At 37.6% G+C, this 18,986-nt stretch overlaps 1 protein-coding gene across 5 annotated transcripts in view; it reads left to right on the top strand.

Annotated features, from left to right (window-relative positions):
• Nucleotides 1-18,986, top strand: part of esrp1 (epithelial splicing regulatory protein 1) — a 153,289-nt gene that overhangs the window by 39,162 nt on the left and 95,141 nt on the right. For all 5 annotated transcript variants that reach the window (XM_060823680.1, XM_060823675.1, XM_060823677.1 and 2 more), the window contains one exon: nt 9,944-10,118. In XM_060823680.1, the coding sequence (XP_060679663.1) occupies nt 9,944-10,118 (175 nt within the window). The remainder of the gene's footprint in view (nt 1-9,943; nt 10,119-18,986) is intronic.

Below are 18,986 nucleotides of genomic sequence, written 5' to 3' on the forward strand. Positions count from 1 at the left end.
GATGCCCCTAGTCAGCATTATCCAAGAGCGCTAGCTGTTATGTCAATCATGATAATAGCTGGCTTCCTCAACAGTACTTCTTTTTAATTTATCCTCTGTTGCTAAGTTACAAGAATGATTATCTAATATTTAATATTGGGTTGTCAGAATTTTTGTCCAATAAATATTTGGAAGACAGTGAGTATTGTTTTCTATCCTCACTTCAAACCTCGTCCACTCGATATCAACTCAGTTCCTCTTCTTGGCAACAATCTGAGTTTAAGCCAGTCTGTTCACAAATTGGGTGGCATGTTTAATCCTGAAATGACCTTCTGACTTCAGTCGTGCCATCATTAAGACTGCCTCATTTCACCTCTATAATATTGCCTGACTTTGCCCTGCCATCTCAGCTTATGTCCTGTTGAAACAGTCATTCACTCCTTTGTTACTTTGACATGCAACCATTCTGCTGATCTCCCACATTCTATCCTTGGTAAACATGAAATCATTCAAAACTCAGCTGTCCATGTCATAATCACTAAGTAGTCTCGCTGGCTGACTTTTGCTCACAGTCAACATCTGGATTTTAGAATTCTCATTGTTGTTTGCAAATGGGTCCACGGCCTGACCCTCCCAGTCAATAAAGATCCGGGCTCCTATCATTCTAATCTGTTGTGCATGTCCAACTTAAATTGCTGCATTATCGATGGCCATATTTTTAATTGGCCCCCATGTTCTGGAATATTTTCCTACATCTCTTCATCTTGATTTCTTCTTTTTAAGAGAATTGTTAAAATGCCTGTCTTTGACCAAACATTTGGTTATCTGACACAATGCATCCTTATGTGGCCCACTGTTATGATTTGTTTTATAATACCCCCCCTGAAGTGCCTTGAGACATTCCATTAAGGCACTATAGTAAACGTAAATTGTTAGAATTAAACTAGATTGAAGCCACTAAGCGAATGGAAAAAGATAGAAATATAACATTTTTGTTAACTTATTTGAATCCTTTATATCAGGTTTCTGACAATCTGACATCAGAAATTGCGCCAACTAAAGTGACAGATGTCACTCTCTGTGATGAACTGTAATGCATTAAGTCTCTTGTCATCCTTGATTTCTCTACATCATTTGGCACATTGGTTACACCAGCTTCCCCAAATATCTTTACTCCATTTTCCAGTTTTGTGAAGTGCAATCACTTTGTTCTATTATTGCTATCTAAATGGAATATTTTGAGAAATGACATTCTACTCCCATGCCATTGCCTTTTGAAGTCCTCAAAAAATGTATTCTTGGCCCTCTTCCTGATCAAAGTTCTTCTTTTTGGTCCCCTTAAATCTCCAGACATCGAGTCATCATCTACCTCGATACCAACTGTTTCGATCCCTTCATTGTATCTGTTCTAGCACCCAGATTTGGGTGACCTATTACTTTCATCAGCTAAACATTTAAGCCAGATCATGCACTCATTGCCTTTACAATGGAATATTAAGAGCTTCTAGCAATTAATTCATAGAAAGAATGAACACAATACAAGCACGAACAGTTAATATTGCCTATAAACTATGCATGTAAGTATAGACAAGCAAACTTAATTCATGCCTCCAGTCAATGACCTGACATCACTGTGACCTAGTTACTAAACATGTGTATAATTTGTATAGTTAACCCTTTACTCCATACTTTCTGCTGACTCCATTTCTCTCTCTGTATTGCCTCACTTGAACTGGACTTCAATAAAATGTTATGATTAATCTGTAATTACCTTACAATTAAGAAGCCTGCCAACATCCACCTCCATAACATTGTGCACTTCCTTTCCTTTCTTGGCCAATCTGCTGTTGAAACTGTTCAATATATTGCCTTGTTGCCTTCGCACACTCAATTGTTTAAATTATAGGCTGATCTCTTTTTCGCATTGTGTTTAGTATTGGCCTCCTTACTTAAAAAAAATACCTGCCAATAGATGGGGTGCAGCAAATGTTTGCCAAGCTGACTGCGGGGATGGTAGGCTTGTTATGAGGGAAGAATGGGAGTTTAGGTGAATGAGACCAAATCTCATTGAAATGTACAAATTTCTCATGGGGCTGGACAGACCGGATATATGGTTAATGTTTGCCCTGGCTGAGGGATGGGTGGACATCATGATCTCATGATTAGATTACTTACAGTGTGAAAACTGGCCCTTCGACCCAACAAGACCACACCGACCTGCCAAAGTGCAACCCACCCATTCCCCTACATTTACGCCTTTACCTAACACTACAGGCAATTTAGCATGGCCAATTCACCTGACCTGCACATCTTTGGACAGTGGGAGGAAACCGGAGCACCCGGAGGAAACCCACGCAGACATGGGGAGAATGTGCAAACTCCACACGGTCAGTCACCTGAGTCGGGAATTGAACCAGGGTCTCTGGCGCTGTGAGGCAGCAATGCTAACCATGCTACACAGTAGATATTTTTGGCAGAGATAAGGGAAAATTTCTGCATTTGCAGAATGGTAAACCTATAGAATTGTCTATCATAGAAGGCGTTTGAGGCAAAATCACTGGATATTTTAAAATGTAAAAAGATTTCTAGAGGCCAAAGGTGTCAAAGAATAAGGTGAGTAAGCAGGAGGATGGGATTGTGATAAAGGATCAGTCTTGATTGTGTTGAATGGCAATGTGATGGGCCTTCTTCTATTCCTATTTTCTACTCTTTATGATATTCAATAACATTAGGATTCCTGAATCCCCCATCATCAACACCCTGGTGGTTATCATTGACTAGAAAGTGAACTTGACAAATCATATAAATACTGTGGCTATAAATGCAAGTTAGAGGCTAGACATTTTACATGAGCACACTTGTCTATCATCTGCAAGGCATTCATCAGTCGAGTGATGGAACGGTCTTCACTTGTCTGAGTGACTGCAGCTCCTACAACACTGAATAAGTCCAAAACTATATAGAAGAAAGCTTGACAGACACTGCATCTAACAGTTTAAACATTGACTACCTCTAATATCAACGCACAGTGGTGAAAGTGTGTACCTGAAAAAGAAAGATACCTTGGTTTCAACCTCTCACTGTCCTTAAATGTCGTGCACAGTTTCTAAGCCAAATAATGGTTTCCTGTATTAAGGGAGCTTGAAAGATTCACAATCAGGGCAACCGCTCTGTCTCACCTAACATGTTTTAAAACTGTAGGATGCAAACCGTCTGGTTCTGGAGATTTGTCACTCTTTACTTGCATTACTTTCTTCATTGTTATTTTGCAAAACTTGAGTTGAGTTCCTATCTGTTATTCAGTATCAGTTCATTTGGGATGTATGGTGTGCTATTCTCTTCCTCTGAAAAGAAAATTATTTAATATATGCAAGGGCCTGTGCACGGTATTACAGTTCCCATTATTAAATTATATTTTCCACATAGAAAATAAAATAAAGTAGGTTTTAAAATCTCTCCAGTGCAATCCTTTCTTTTTGATTTATAGCCTATTCTGGTCATCAGTAAGCCAATAATTTCTTTAAACTAGTAGTTCTCAGACTAGGTTCTGCAGAAGTCCTCAGAGGACCTGTGATGCAGTTGACATCATGCAAGTGGGCAGTCATTCAGGCTGCCCCAGTCAAGCGTCAGCAAGTGAATTGCAGTGAAGGTATAATCTGCTCCGCCTGTTCTCCTGCTGTTTCCTTTTTGTGCTGAATCTAGCATTCTGCAGTCCATGTGGTGTGCTTTCCCAGTGCTCTGCTCTCCTCCTGCCCCCTTGGTGTTGTCTAGATGCTCTTATCTCTATGTACTTTCGATGAGGACAGATAGACTTTACAGAAAAATCAGGTTCAACAGTTCCACTGATCTTTGTAAGTAAATGCTATCTGTTTTCCCAAAAGTTTTATTAATATAGCATTCAAATACAGTGGTTTCATGTTATGAATTCCATTAATAGAGTTGAGGTGGAGTTTCTGTTTGAAATGGTGTCCTTCAATCTAAAATATTTGAGAATTATTGTTTTAAACATCGTAATATCATGCTGGAATTGGACTGTGAACGAGAGAGTAGGAATGGACATGGAAATTGAGGGAAAGCAAGGGATGGCCTAGGTTTCACTGATAGTTCAAAGAATTATGCAGGCATAATTCCTAATTTTGCGCAGTGACAATTCTATGAAAATGTATCTTAAAGACATTGGTGTATTCTGATAAAATGTGCAGATGTCTTCAAATAACATCAACATTTAAATGATACTAATGTATCTCTGATTTCATTAGCCACAGTGAATCAAATGTAGCAATGTTTTCCCCTTCCCTCGATGTTTCATATTTAAAGTAGTCATCTCTGTCCTGTTATGACCATGCCTGGACGATTGCACCATCACTGAAGTCCCACTATTCCAGTGCTTGTAACTTCTAAAAAAAATTTCTCATGCTCCAATTTTGGCTGAGCTAGACACTGTGATGCAAGAGCTAGGGGGAAAATGGATTATTATTTGTGCCAAGAAGCAGTCATACCCTTAGGGTTGGGTTGACTGATTTGGTTAGTATTCAGGCAAAGGGCCTTCAGGGATACAAGTGTACAGGGAATCACTTAGGAGTATGGAGTAAGAAAGAATATGAAGGTATTAGGTGATAGTATAGTGAGGAGGATTGGCAACATTCTCTGGAGCAAAGTACATGAGTCTAGAGCATAATCTCTGCATTATTACATGAGCCATGTGAAATCCCTTAGGACAAATCAGAAAGATGACTTAGGAGAAGTGGGTTTCAGTTCATCGGTCACTGGCACTATTGCTGGGGCAAATGGGATTTAAACCAGTGAACCTGAGCTGTGCTGGGCTTGTGTACTTGCCAGCAGTATAATTAGCAAAGTAGAAAAGATTTTAAAGAGCAATGGGGTAAGGATTACATTTGAGAAGATATGGTAAATCAAAATGTAGTGTCAAAGAAAGGCCAAAGGCCAAAGAAAAATGTATGGGAAATTATAAACAGACTGGGACAGGATTGAATAATGAGTATGAACCCGAGTCATCCAACAGTAAGACTAAAATTTACAAAAGGAGTAAAAGGATAAAACTAAAATGTCTATATTTGAAAGATATTTGAAACATTCAGATAGAATGTGGAGGGGCCGGTGTTGGACTGGGGTGGACAAAGTTATAAATCACACAACAGGTTACAGTTCAACAAGCTAATTTGGAAACACTAGCTTTCGGAGCATCGCTCCTTCATCAAGTGGTTGCACTCAGACAGATTAGATGAGCTGGTGAGAGTGCAAATAGCAAAGGATCAATACAATATGGTCGCCATTAAAGAAACACTGCTGCAGGATGACATTAATTGGGACACGAATCTTTGAAACATACATTTAGGAATGACAGGAAAATAGGAAAAGATGGACGAGGGTTGCTCTGTTAATGTTAGCACAATGGAGAGGGATGACCTATGTTCAAGAAAACAAGGTGTGGAAATGGTTTGTATAGAAGTGGGAAATGATAAGCATAAGAAATCAGTTGTGGGAGTGGTGAACAGGCCCCTTGATAGCAAGCACTCAGTACACTAGGTAAAAAGGAAGAAATTTTAAGAGCCTATCAGAAAGGCACAATAAAAAACATGGGAGACTTTTGTTCATGTATCAATCAGAATAGTTAGATGGGCAAAGATAGCCTTATTAAAGAGTTCATAGAGTGTCTTCAGGATAGTTTCTTAGAGCAGCATGTTCTGAGGCCAACCAGAGAGCAGTTGGATCTGGTATTGTCCAATCAAATAGGATTAATTAATGATCTCATAGGGATGGTACCCTGATGTAGTTTTACACTCAGTCTGTAAAAGACAGGAGTGGATCCGAGATTAGGAAGATTAAATGAAAATAAAGTGGCCAACGTAACTGGGAAATTAGGTTAAAGAATAGGTCAATAGAATTGCATTGGCAGAAATTTAAGGAGATTTCAGAATATAAAGAATTCTGATGAGTAAGAAAAATTCCAGTTCCTCAATTCGTGGTTAACTAGAAATGTAAAAGATAGAGACTGAATGAAAAGTAATACAAGTGTGCAAAGGTAAGTAACAGGTACAAAGATTGGATAAAATATAAAATAAAACCACAAACCTAATTATGGAAAAATTAGATCATGAGTGAAAGCTAGCCAGAAATAGAAAAAAAGGATAGTAAGAGTTTCCATGAATATTTAAAGATGTGAAAAGCTTTAAAAAATTGAACACTAGTGCTATGAAAAGTGAAATATGAGCATTGATAGTGGCAAATTAGAAAATGTCAGAAAGATTGGGCAGGTATTTTGCATTTGTCTTCACGAGAGAATACAGATACCATTCTAGAAGCAGCAATAAATTGGAAAAGGAAATAAGAAGGAATTCAGGAAATCACAATCATCAGAGATGTGGTCCAAAGTCTTAAAATAAATAGATAGTAAGATACTTGATGCATTGCTTTTAATTTTCCAAAACTTCCTTAATTTTGGAAGATCCATTGAGATTGTAAGGTAAGGATTTGACTCTTTCATTCAAAAAGGAGGGAGACAGAAAGCAGCAAACTATAGACCAATTAGCATAATGTCTATCATAAGGAATGTGTTATGAGTTATTAAAGACACACGAATAAGTTCAAGATAATCAGCAGAGTCACCACAGTTTTGTGAAAGGGAAATTAAAATTGACCAATCTATTGGAGTTCTCTGGAAAAAGGGGATTTGTATTTAGATTTCTACAAGGTATTTGATAAAGTATCATATCAAAGTTTATTGCAGAAAATAAAACCTCATGCTGTGAAGGTAACTTATTGGCATGGCTTACTGTCTAACAGGTTGCACCGAGTGGGTGTAAATGAGCCTTTTCAGATTGACACAATTCGATGAGTAACGTGCCATAGGGATTGATGCTGGGACTGTAACTGTTTACTGTTTTTGTAAATTACTTAGATGCATAATATTGGTCATCTTATTTAAGGAAGGAGTTCAGAGATAGTTTACTAGACTAATACCAGGAATGGGTTAGTTGTCTTATGATATAAGATTACACAAGCTCGGCTTGCATCCACTGGATAGATAGATTCACTTAGAAAAGTAAGAGATGACTCAATTGAAATGTATAAAATTCTGAAAAATATTGATTGGGTAGATGTGGGAAGGATGTTTCCTGATATGGGACAATGTAAAACTAGGAATCAAAGTGTAAAATTGCATGTTTAAAACAGAAATGAGATTATACTTTGCCTGAGTGTCATGAGTCTATGGAACTCTTTCCTGTGGTGGAAGCAGAGTCCTTGATTATTTTTAAGGCAGAGATAATTTTTCGTTAAGCAAGAGTTTGAAAGTTATCAGGTAGGCAGGAATGTAGATTTGAAGTTACAATCAGATTATTCATGATCTTATTGAATGTTGAATGAGGATCGAACAACCAAATGGCCTACCTCTGCTCTGGATTCATATATCATATGTAACATAGTCACAAACTTAAATACCTTATCTATGTCAACAAAAAAGTTCTATGAATTAAATTTGTTAATATTTCTTGATCTTTATTATCAAACCAAATCTTCTCCAATAAAGATGCATAATTGGCCAATATACACAGTCAGCAACATATAAGCATCAGTGCTTATTTCTATCAATATTTCCAAAACTCAGACACAAATGCACTCATTTCAGGTAAAAAGGAAGTAAAAACAGGCTTTTAGAAAACAAAAAAAAAATCTGTTTGGCCAATGGTTTATTGTTGAGCGCAAAAGGATAAAATGTATCACGTACTAGAGTAGTTGCTCCTTTCTGGCAAGTATGGTTAAACTACAAATCTCACACAGTCTTGCAGACACAGCTTGGTCAGAGAGTACAATCTTCACATGTTCTCTCAATCACTCTTTAAAAGGAACAAATAGCTTTCTCCCTGAATTGACATAGAGGGTTTATTTTCAGAAATGGGCAACTTGTTTATAGCAGGTTTCTTTCTAACTTAGTTTGTTCATAGCAAGTTTCCTCCAACTGACCCAAATTAAAAGAAGAACCTCTCCAAGCCGGTCAGTATACAGTCCAGCAGTGGTCTTCAGCAAAGAAACAATTATCACCAGTCAAATGATTTCTAGAAAACGTAGTTTAAAATAAACCTCTAATGTTCACAGTGAACTTTCAAAGACCTCTTTTAAAGAATTCACTTAAGGCATGTCCAGTAAGTTTCAAATGAATTCCTATTTCTACAATCCTCCAAATCTCAAATCCTCCAAGCTGTATTAATTACGAAACTTCTTCATAACAATGTTTAACTTTATTTCATGTCATCACATCTAGCATTCTGAACAATGTTAAAGTTTATTGTCTCAGAGACCCACTGTTAACCATGAAATTACTCCAATAGTATCCAATCTAATCTTCATTTTCATTACCAATAGATATCCTAACCAATTGTCCAGCATGCTTATTCCCTCATTGTTTATTGGCAGCAGTAGCTTTTGACAACTTCAAATTTTGGCCTTTCCCAAAGAGGCTTCTGCATATATTTAATAAGAGTATGCACTAAATACAATTTACTCAATTACCTTCATATTCACTGCGAAACACTCATCTTCTGTCATTAGCTGTCTGTGGCTCTGTATGGCTCTATATATCAAAGAAATATGGCTCTGAAGAGAACAAAATTTTGAAGGAAAATAATTTAAATTCTATGTCTTAATTTTATACAAATTTATGAACTGATTCTATTTGATGATTCCGTTTGTGCGTGATGGTGAGTGACTTGATGATCCACAGAGGGCTTTACATAATTTTGATATGGTCTAAATGAGGACTGCTTGACAAGTAATGAAATGTGTTGGCTTTACAAAGTAGCACAATGATAAGAATGCATCTTACCTGAGTTTCATTAGATTGGGCACCAAATCCTGGAAAATAATTGATGGACCTTTGAATTTAGCTGTTTGTATTTGCTCACTCAGTAGTGACCATGAAGCAGACCATGTTTGCTTTAAATGTTAAATCTGAATTAAGACTTTCAAGATGTACAGAAAATATGTTAGCAATTAGAGAAGTGTTAAGAATATAATTAAAAAGCCTTTTTAAGGACAAAACATGTCCTTCAAAAGATGATATAAAATGTTAATATAGGATTTCAATTTTATTAATCTGAGTACTTCCAAGTTATCTAAAAACACTGAAAGCTTTTTTTTGTTCATGAATCCATTTATTTGTCCGTTATGTTATTGATACTGAGCCAAGTAAGGATGTTAGGGCCAGGGACTGATAGCTTTGTGAAACTAATAGGTTTTCAAGAATGTTCTTGAAAAGAAGAAAGAAAAACAAAGAGTTTCAGGTGGAATTTCCAGAGATTAGGCTTAGTTGGCCATAAACCTTTCTTCCAGCGTTGGGATGAAAGTAAAAGAGAAATTTTGAGAGTCCAGAACTGGAGTAACATTGAGCTCTTGGAGGTTTGTAAGGTCAAAGGTGATGATGGAGGTGGTGAATGTTGAGGCCATGAAGGGATTGAATGTGACTCTTGCATAAAGGTCTAGTTACTTGGTCAAAGTACTAGTGTTTTCTTTGCCCCCCCAGAAACCCTACTGCTGGTGAACTATTGACTTCAAAAGGGGCATGGGAGAGAAAAACTGAAAATGTGTTGCTGGTTAAAGCACAGCAGGTCAGGCAGCATCCAAGGAACAGGAAATTCGACGTTTCGGGCCAGAGCCCTTCATCAGGAATTCCTGATGAAGGGCTCTGGCCCAAAACGTCGAATTTCCTGTTCCTTGGATGCTGCCTGACCTGCTGTGCTTTAACCAGCAACACATTTTCAGTTCTGATCTCCAGCATCTGCAGACCTCACTTTTTACTCTACACAATGGGAGAGAGAAAAAAAATTCTTCTTGGATATTCACGAGGTGGCTAATATGCATTATGGGCAAAGTGATCTAGAAGTTTACGGCTTTTACAGCTCTTAACACATGAGCAAATATTATGATTTCTCTCTGTTTTCCTGTTTAGGCTTGTCACCATCAACCTACAATACATTTCCAACACCGGCAACTATTATTTCGGCCGAATCTGCAGCTCTCTATCAGCAACCTGTGTTCATCAGTCCCCGTGCTCTCCCACCTTCTACAGCATTCTACCCAGCTGGTGCCCAGTTCTATATGAACTGTTCTGCATTATGTCCAAGGTGAGAATTTACATTGAGAAGCTTGTGATAAAGCAAATGGTGTAATGTCCAATTAATGAGTCACTTAATCATGTACTGTAGAATGGTTATTGCAAAACCAGAAAAAATAAGTTCCTTCTTCAGTGACACACTCAGTTCAGCTGTTGGTGTTGTTTAGACTTAGTCAAAGCAATTTTCCCTGAACGAATAGTACATGTGTTCAAGCCATGTTCCAATGACATGAACACATCTAGGCATATATTTCTGTGCAATACTAAACAAGTACTATACTGCTGAAAATGCTTTTCTTTGGGATAAGACCAATGCCTGTTCTCCCCTCTGGATGAATGTAAAATATCCCATAATATGACTCAAAAAATAGCAACGAAATATTCCTTGCACCCTGGCTATTTTTACCATTCAGTTAACATCTAAGGTAGAAGATCTGGACATTTATTTTGTTGCTGTTGATGTGAGCTTGCTGTATGTAAATTTGATGCCTTGTTTCTTTGATTACAACAGTGACTGCACCTCAAAAATCTTTCATTGGCCATAACACACTTTAGGACATCTTAAGTTCATGAAGAGTGCAAGATTAACTGATATTTTTTCTTTTTTTTTTCTTATGCAATAGTGAGGAAGTACATTAGCTCTGACAATGTGGTAGCTATATGGGAAGAGCTGAGAAACACTCAGGGCAAAACATCTTAGTGGGCATTATATATAGACCCCAAAACTCTAGGGTGTATTAGGGATGATATTAAATAGGAAATAAGAGATGCATGCAATAAAGTAACATCTTGTATTTATGTGTGACTTTAATATTGAAATTGAATGGGCAATTGATAACAGTACCATAGAGGAGGAACTCCTGTATACAGGATGGTTTCCTAAACGAAAATGTTAAGGAACCAGTCTATTAGAGCAGGCCAGATTAGACTGGGTATTGTGTGATGAGAAACGAATAACTGGAAATCAAGTTGTGTGAGGCCCGCTGGGGATGAGCGACCACAATATGATCGAACTCCTCATCAAGATGGACAGTGATGTAGTTGATTCTGCAAATAGGATGCTTAATGTAAAAAGAAAGCCATAGTGCCAGGCATGTGATTCCAGAATAAAAAAGTCCAACCAATTAGCTTAAACCACATGACTTTCAAGAAATATCTTTAAGTCAGTATTTGAAGGGAAATGGTGTGGGGAAATTGATCAGATTAAAGGCCAATAAATCCCCAGGTCCTGATAATCTACATCCCAGAATACATAAGAAAGTGGCACAAGAAATAATTGATATATTGATGTTCATCTTCCAAGATATCATAGACTGTCAAGCAGTTCCTATAGACTGAAGGGTAGCTACTGTAATTCCTCTATTTAACAGGGTGGCAGAGAGAAAACCAGGAATTCTAGTCCAATCAGCCTGACATCAATAGTGGGGAAAATGCTAGAGTACATTATAAAAAACTTAATAGCTGAGCATTTGAAAACAGTGGTAGGACTGGATAAAGTCAGCTGTGTTAGCAAAAAGAAAATCGTGTTTGACAAATCTACAGGAATTCTTTGAGGGTGTAATTAGTAGAGTTGATGAAGCGAAGCCAATGAATGGTGATTACAGTATTTGGTGTTTCAGAAGGCTCTTGACAAAGTCCCACATAAGAGATTAATGTGTAAAATTAAAGTGAATTGAATTAAAGTGTCTTGAGATGGATGGAAAATTGGTAGGACTTGGCAGAACAGGAAACAAAGAGTAGGAATAAACAGGTTTTTCACCAAATAGCACACAGTGACTGCAGTGAGGGATACTGCAGGGATTTGTGCTTGAACCCCAGCTATTCACAATATATATTAATTATTTGGATGAGGGAACTAAATGTAATATCTCTACATTTGTATACGACACAAAGTTGGGTGGGAGGGTGAGCTGTAAGGAGGATGCTGAGATGAAGTGTGATTGTGACAAACTGATTGAGTAGGCAATGTAGTCTAATGTGAGGTTATCCACTTAGGCAGCAAAAATAGGAAGGTAGATTATTATCCGAATGGCTGTAAATTGAGAGAGGAGAATTTTCAATGAGACCTGGATGTCCTTGTATACCAGTTGCTGAAGTAAAGGATACAGGGTGCAACTGGCAGTAAAGAGATCAAATGGTATTGTTATAGACCACCCCAGATCCCCTCAAAACATTTCAAGAAGGTAGCCCAGACCCTAACTTCTCTAGTTGTTTTAAACAGGTGTATGATAGATATTCCATGAGTGATGCAGCTGGTCAGAGCACTCGGTTTTAAATAAAACGGAATTTATTTACAGATGACCGAATGAAACGTAAGCAAAAAGAAACAGAATTTAGAATAACAACTATTTGAAAACCCGACCAACATGATATCCCTCGCAACTCAACAAAGAGCTGTTCCGATTTCCTGCAACATCCCATAAACACACCCCTCGGCCAAAAAAGTAAATTCTAACACAAGTTCTTACAGGGGAGAGAGATTGCAGAGAGGATCAGCCAGGGATCATTGGCTAAAACATGGAACCTTTTCCACTGCAGCTTCTCAGGGTCCCCAGCTAAGACTAAACTAAACTAGAAAAATCCTCGAGTTGGGAGAATGGCCACTCCCCTTTCATTGTACAAGTGTTTACAAAGAAAAACCTTTTTCCTGATTATTGCCTTAGGTGGTATCTGTTAGCTATAACCAAAGCGGTCTAATCCCAGACAAATCAAAACATCTGCCTTTCACAAGCACTCTTGAAAAAAAACCAGGACAACAATCTTGTTAAACGAGCATCATCGTCACAGTATGTTGACTTTCATAGCAAGAGAATTCGAGTACAGGAGCAGGGATGTCTTGCTGCAATTATACAGGGTTTGGTGAGACCACAACCTGGAATATTGTATGCTCTTTTGGTCTCCTTATATCAGGAAGAATGCTCTTGGTACAGACTGATTCCTGGGATGGCAGGGCTGACGTATGAGGAGAGGTTGAATGATTAGAATTATATTCACTGGAGTGAAGCGGAAACAAAGCTCTAAAATCCTACAGGTAAATGCAGTAAAGATGTTCTCAATGGTAGGGGATTTTAGAACCAAGGGTCACAGTCCGAGGATACTGTGTTAACAATTTAGGACTAGATAAGGATAAAGTTCTTCAGCCAGAGAGTTGTGAGCTTGTGAAACTTGCTATACAGAAAGCAGTTGAGCCCAAAGAATTGTATGATTTCAAGAAGGAATTAAATAGAACACTTAGTGCTAAAGGGATCAAAGAATATGAGGAAAGTGGGAACAGACTATTGAGTTGTTGATTAATCATGATCATAACAAATGTCCTATTGATGCTGCTACTTTCTGCGTCTGTATGTTTCTTTGTAAATAGTGCACCCAGCTCAAGTCCAGCATTATTTACAAAAGAAGGATAATTTTTTTTGGGGGGGTGCTGTGGGGAGTTGCCAAACAGGGCATAAATTGATTTAATTGACTGTTCTTCTTCTAGGCAGTGCATTCTTGTGAATTTTGTCTTATGAGCAGATGTAATTCTGAAATTGGTGAATGGAGTGTTTTTTCTATAGGCCTACAAGGCAGGAATCCCAAATTGGGTCACTTTCCAAAGTTGTGACCTTGCCTCCTGCCTGGGAAATTTTTGGAATGCTCATGCAACTGTCAAAATAGACAAACAGTCATTCAACTTCACTTGGGGGGAAGCCTTTAATTCTCTTAGGCGCTCATAAAACTGTTAAATCAAGTACAGTTATTCAAATAAAAGCAAATTATTGCCGATGCTGGAATCTGAAACCAAAAGAGAAAATGCTGGAAAATCTTAGCAGGTCTGGCAGCATCTGTCAAAGCTGACAAAGGGTCAGTTAGACTTGAAACATCAGCTCTTTTCTCTCCTTGCAGCTGCTGCCAGACCTGCTGAGATTTTCCAGCATTTTCTGTTTTGGTTACAGTTATTCAAATTTTTACTTGGAAATGTAATTCCTAGTCAGTGGTCATAAACTTGTCAAAGTAAACCAATATTCAGAAATGCTTCCAGAAGACATAATTCTCTTGTGAACTCATTAAACTGTTGATCAAGACAAACTCACATTGAAGCAATTCAGACTTTAGCCAAGTATTCATTATGTGATTCAATTACATAACTGAATTAACAAAACCTTATGTCAAAGGGTGATTACGTAAACACCTTTGAGGAAATTGAACAGATACTAATCTGAGTGAAAGGTTGAATCAAATTTTTCAGACAAAGAAAAGGTTAACGCTTGAGTGTAATTGACAAGGTGGAATTAAAATTCCACGTTACTCAAAATAGAAGAGCACTTTATCCAGTGGATAATTTAGTGTGACTTGTCCAAATACTTTTTGACAATTATGACCACTTTGTAAACAAAGCCCTACCGAAAATCAAAATATTGACAACATATTTAACTTGTCATATAGCAATGCATTATGATGAAAAGTTGGCAACTTCTTTTGAATGCAAAACTAGAATGTCTCCCATGATTCATGATTCCTGAGTTGCTGTGAACAATGTTCCATCAACAGGCTCAACTCCCTGAAAATGCAAGCAGTCTAAAATGACTACCCCAGCAATGTGACCAAGGTAACAGACGTATCCTGTAAATACACAGTGATGGAAATAGGGGTAGGAATCCCCACACCATTTTAAAGGCCACTAACTCCATTCTGACACAGATGCAGACATGAAAATTTGGTCCTTATATCTGTATTAAGCATTTTGGTGTCAGCTAGGATAGGTTAAATACATTTTAAAGCTTTGTCTTGTATTTAACATCATACCTTACCTCCAACCTGTACTGAACCAGATGGAATTGTTTCCTCTCCAGTCAACATGTGATCTTTTGGATTGGAGGTGTCAATGCTGTGCACTTATCCCCACAATTAACTGAACTGAGAGAGTAACCACAATCACTTTATGTAGACTCCTTCAACCAGTAGTTTGTTTATTATTTTAATTAACTTGATTTGGATATTTACACCTTCCATACATGAAAGTGAAAAAACAATCTGTAATATAAACTTTGACTAGAACAATTGGTTTTATGCATGTATCTTTGATAAGTTGCATGACCATCTGCATTTACCAACTGGCATGCGGACACATTGACCTCTGTTTACAGAAATCATTGCCTCGCACAAACCTTGCAGGTCAGCGCATTGACAGGAAAAATTAGACAGAACAGAGTTACGTTTCTACACCTCAGAATATTAGCTCCAGTATTTACTGAAGTGTTTACAAGACTCAGCCACTGCTGGCAACTTTTGACTGGAAGATGGGACTGCTAAAATTAAGCCTAAGATTGACTCTGTTATATAAGTAATTTATTGTGACACACCTATTAAATTAGCTTGCCATTCAGCACTTTTAAATAAAGAAAGAAACATACCAATTAATTATTTTGGTCTGACTGTATCAGAATCTGGCTTAACCAATTAATGACCCCGTTATCTTGAATTAAGATCTTTAACTTCATGAACATGGAAAAGCAATAAAAGTATTTATAAAAATAGAGCAAGTTAATAACTAAACTGCAACCAATAAACTAACTGTGTTAGCTTTATCATAATGTCAAGAATGTTTTGACCCTTCATACAGTTGTGAACTACTTCTTGCTTTACACTTACAAGGTCATATATTATTGAGCATTGGTTCAGATTATCCTCGGCTCCTAATCTCTGGAAATAAGCACGCAGCTTTCCTCAGTAAATTGTTTTTGTGTAGATGATTATTCTTTAAGTAGAGAGAATGTAATAGTTGATAAGTTCACTAAAGCTCAACATGCATGGAATGCTATAGTACAGGTCTGTACCTGTATAGCCCACAAAGTCACCTCAGTTATGTCAGTGTTGGGAAGCAACCAATTAGAAGCCATTAGAAAAATATAAAGCAATTGCACAACAGTACCTTCTAAAGGCTAGTAATTGAACCAGACCAATGTGGCACACATTGCATATTTAGTCCTGAGGAAATTTTGCTGAAGGGGTTGGGTGGTTGGAGGGTTGATCAATACAGAAGAAGAGGAGAAAATAATATTTATTGTACAAAAATAGATGGAAATGCTGTCAAGTCCTTTCAAATGATCATAAGATATATGAGCATAAGCCTGCTCTCCCATTCAATGAAATCATGGCTAGTCTGGTAATCCTTAACGTCACTGTCCTGCCTTTTCCCCACATCTCTTGATTCTTTTACTGATTAAAAATCTGTCTGTTTTAGCATTGAATATCCTTATCAACCCAGCTTCAACCAGATGTCTACAGTGAAGAATTCCAGATTTACTGCCCTCTGAGAAATAAAATTCCCCCTAAAAGAATAACACCTGATTATTTGAGATTATACCCTCTAGTCCTAGAATCTCTCACGGAAAAACTTTTCCAAATCTACACTGTCAACTCCCCTAAGAATCTTACATGTGTGAATAAGTCAGTTCTCATTCCTTCAAATTCCAATGCGTACAGGTCCAACCTCTTCAAACTCTTTTCACAAGACAGTTCCTCTATACCTGGGGTCAGCATAGTGAATCTTCTTTGCGCTGCCTGCATTGCTAGTATATCTTTCCTTAGAGAAGTGGCCCAAAATGATATTCCAGCTGGTGTTTCACTAGTACCTAGTATAGTTTCAGTAAGGCTCTATTCTCCTTGAAATGAAAACCATTTCTATTTGCCTTCCCATTATCTGCTGAACTCATATGCTAGCTATTTGAGAGTTATGCAAAAGGACTCCTGAATCCCTCTATTCATATATTTCTGTAGTCTTTTTCCATTTAAATAATATTCAGTTCCTTTTCTTCTGCCAAAATTCACAACGTCAAATCTTTCCACATTACATTCCATCTCCCAAGTTTTTGTCCACTGCTTAAACTATTTATATCCCTTTGTTGAGTGTTTAGTCATCTTCACCACTTGACATCCCATCTAATTTTGTGTCATCTGCAAATTTGTCTACATTCACTTTCCTCATCCACATTATTAATATTTTATAAATAATTGTGCTCCCAACACTGATCCTATGATACTGTCTTAATTACAGTTTGCCATCCTGAAAATGTTCCTCTTATTCTATAAGTATATCTTCTATTAGTTGAATAATCCTCTATCTGTGCTGATATGCTACCTCCAATAGCATGGGCTCATCCTATTAAGTAACCTAATGTGTGGCGCTTTATCAAGTGCCTTCTGAAAATCCAAATATATCATAACCCCTCCTTCTCCTTTATGAAACCTGCTCATTATTTCCTCAAATAATTTTATACATCTGTCATGCATGATTTCTCCTTTGTGAAGCATTGCTGACTCTGCTTGATTATATTACATAATCCTAAATGTTCTGCCATTGCATCCTTTCTACAGAAATCATCGTTTCCCAAGAACAGGCATTATCCTAACTGGCCTATAGTTACCTATTGTCAGTTTTCCAGTCCTTTGGGACTTGTTGGAATCTAAGGATTCTTGGAAGATTACCACCAGTGCATCCAGTGTCTCAGTAGCTACTTCTTCCAATATCCTAGGATGCAACCCATCAGGTCCAAAGGACTTATTGGTGATGTGCCCAATGGTTTCCTGAGCATTTGTTTTCTCTCGGGTTAGTTATTGAACCTATTTTCTCTCCTCCTTCTACCCCTCAGTATTTAGTAATTTTGGAATACAACTGTGAAGCCTGATGCAATATATTTAATCAACTCCTCTGTCATTTCCATTGAGATTTCCCTGACCTCATTCTCTAAGGAGCCTATGTTCATTTTGGCTTCTGTTTTTCTTTATATATTTAAAGAAGATCTTGCTGTTTGTCTTGATATTACGTGCAAGTTTACTTTCAAAGTTTATCTTCTCCCTTTTTTGTTGATTATATGTTTTTTTTCAAACTTTCCCAATCTCAGCTTTGCCATTAATTTTTACCACATTAATCCAAACAGCATAAAACAATGCAGCATAGGAACACAGGCCCTACAGCTCACCATGTCTGCATTGACCACAGAGCCATTCTGAACTAATTCTATTTCTTTCAGTTTGATCCTAGCCTTAACTTCTCTGGTTGACCATGCTTCGTGCTTTTTTCCTTCCCACATTCCTTTTTGCTCCCTGGGATGTAATTTTGCTGTGAGCAACACACTATTTTCTCGACATCTTCCTTTTTTGTCTCAACTCTTTGCTGCTAAATGCCTGTCCCCGCCCACTCCAGCTTGCTCTGCTCTCATTCCTTTGTAATTGCCCTTGTACAAGCTTAGCATAGTTCTTTCCAACCAAAGATCATTCCCACTGAATGCTAAATTCTACCATATTATGCTCACTCTTTCTAAAAGAATCTTTTATTTTGACATCATTTATTGTATTTGCCTCAGTATACATCACCAGATCCAAAGTAACCTGTTCCTCTTTGGATTCACAGCATTTTGTTTTAGGGAATGGTGTCAAACACACTGTCTATAAATTGTTCCTAATGGCTACCTCTACCACCACTTGCAAGATCCCCCCCATGCCACTCACTATCCTGACTTAGGTATATATTGCTATTTCTTCAGTGTCATTGGGTCAAATTCCTGAAATTTTCTCCCTAAGGCCATAGTGGGTCAACCTACTGCATGTGGACTGCAGTGGTTCAAAATGCAGCTCACCATTACCGTCTCAAGAAAGCTCAAGATATGCAATAAATGCTGGCCAGCCAGCGACACCCACATCCCACAAGTGTATTAAAAAAAACTTACAAAATCTCGTAACTGTTGAATAGTTGCAGGGACCAAGTCTCCTCCATTACAAACTCCAGGTCTCATATATGCCTCACCTGTAGTTACACCTTCCTGTTCCTATTCATCAACCAATTTTGAATTACTTAGTCTGAGCCCTACTGCCCTCTGGAGCAAAGTGCTCAGAGAACTTG

Source organism: Hemiscyllium ocellatum, chromosome 4, assembly GCF_020745735.1.
Source record: "Hemiscyllium ocellatum isolate sHemOce1 chromosome 4, sHemOce1.pat.X.cur, whole genome shotgun sequence".
In the NCBI taxonomy this organism is placed as follows: domain Eukaryota; kingdom Metazoa; phylum Chordata; class Chondrichthyes; order Orectolobiformes; family Hemiscylliidae; genus Hemiscyllium; species Hemiscyllium ocellatum.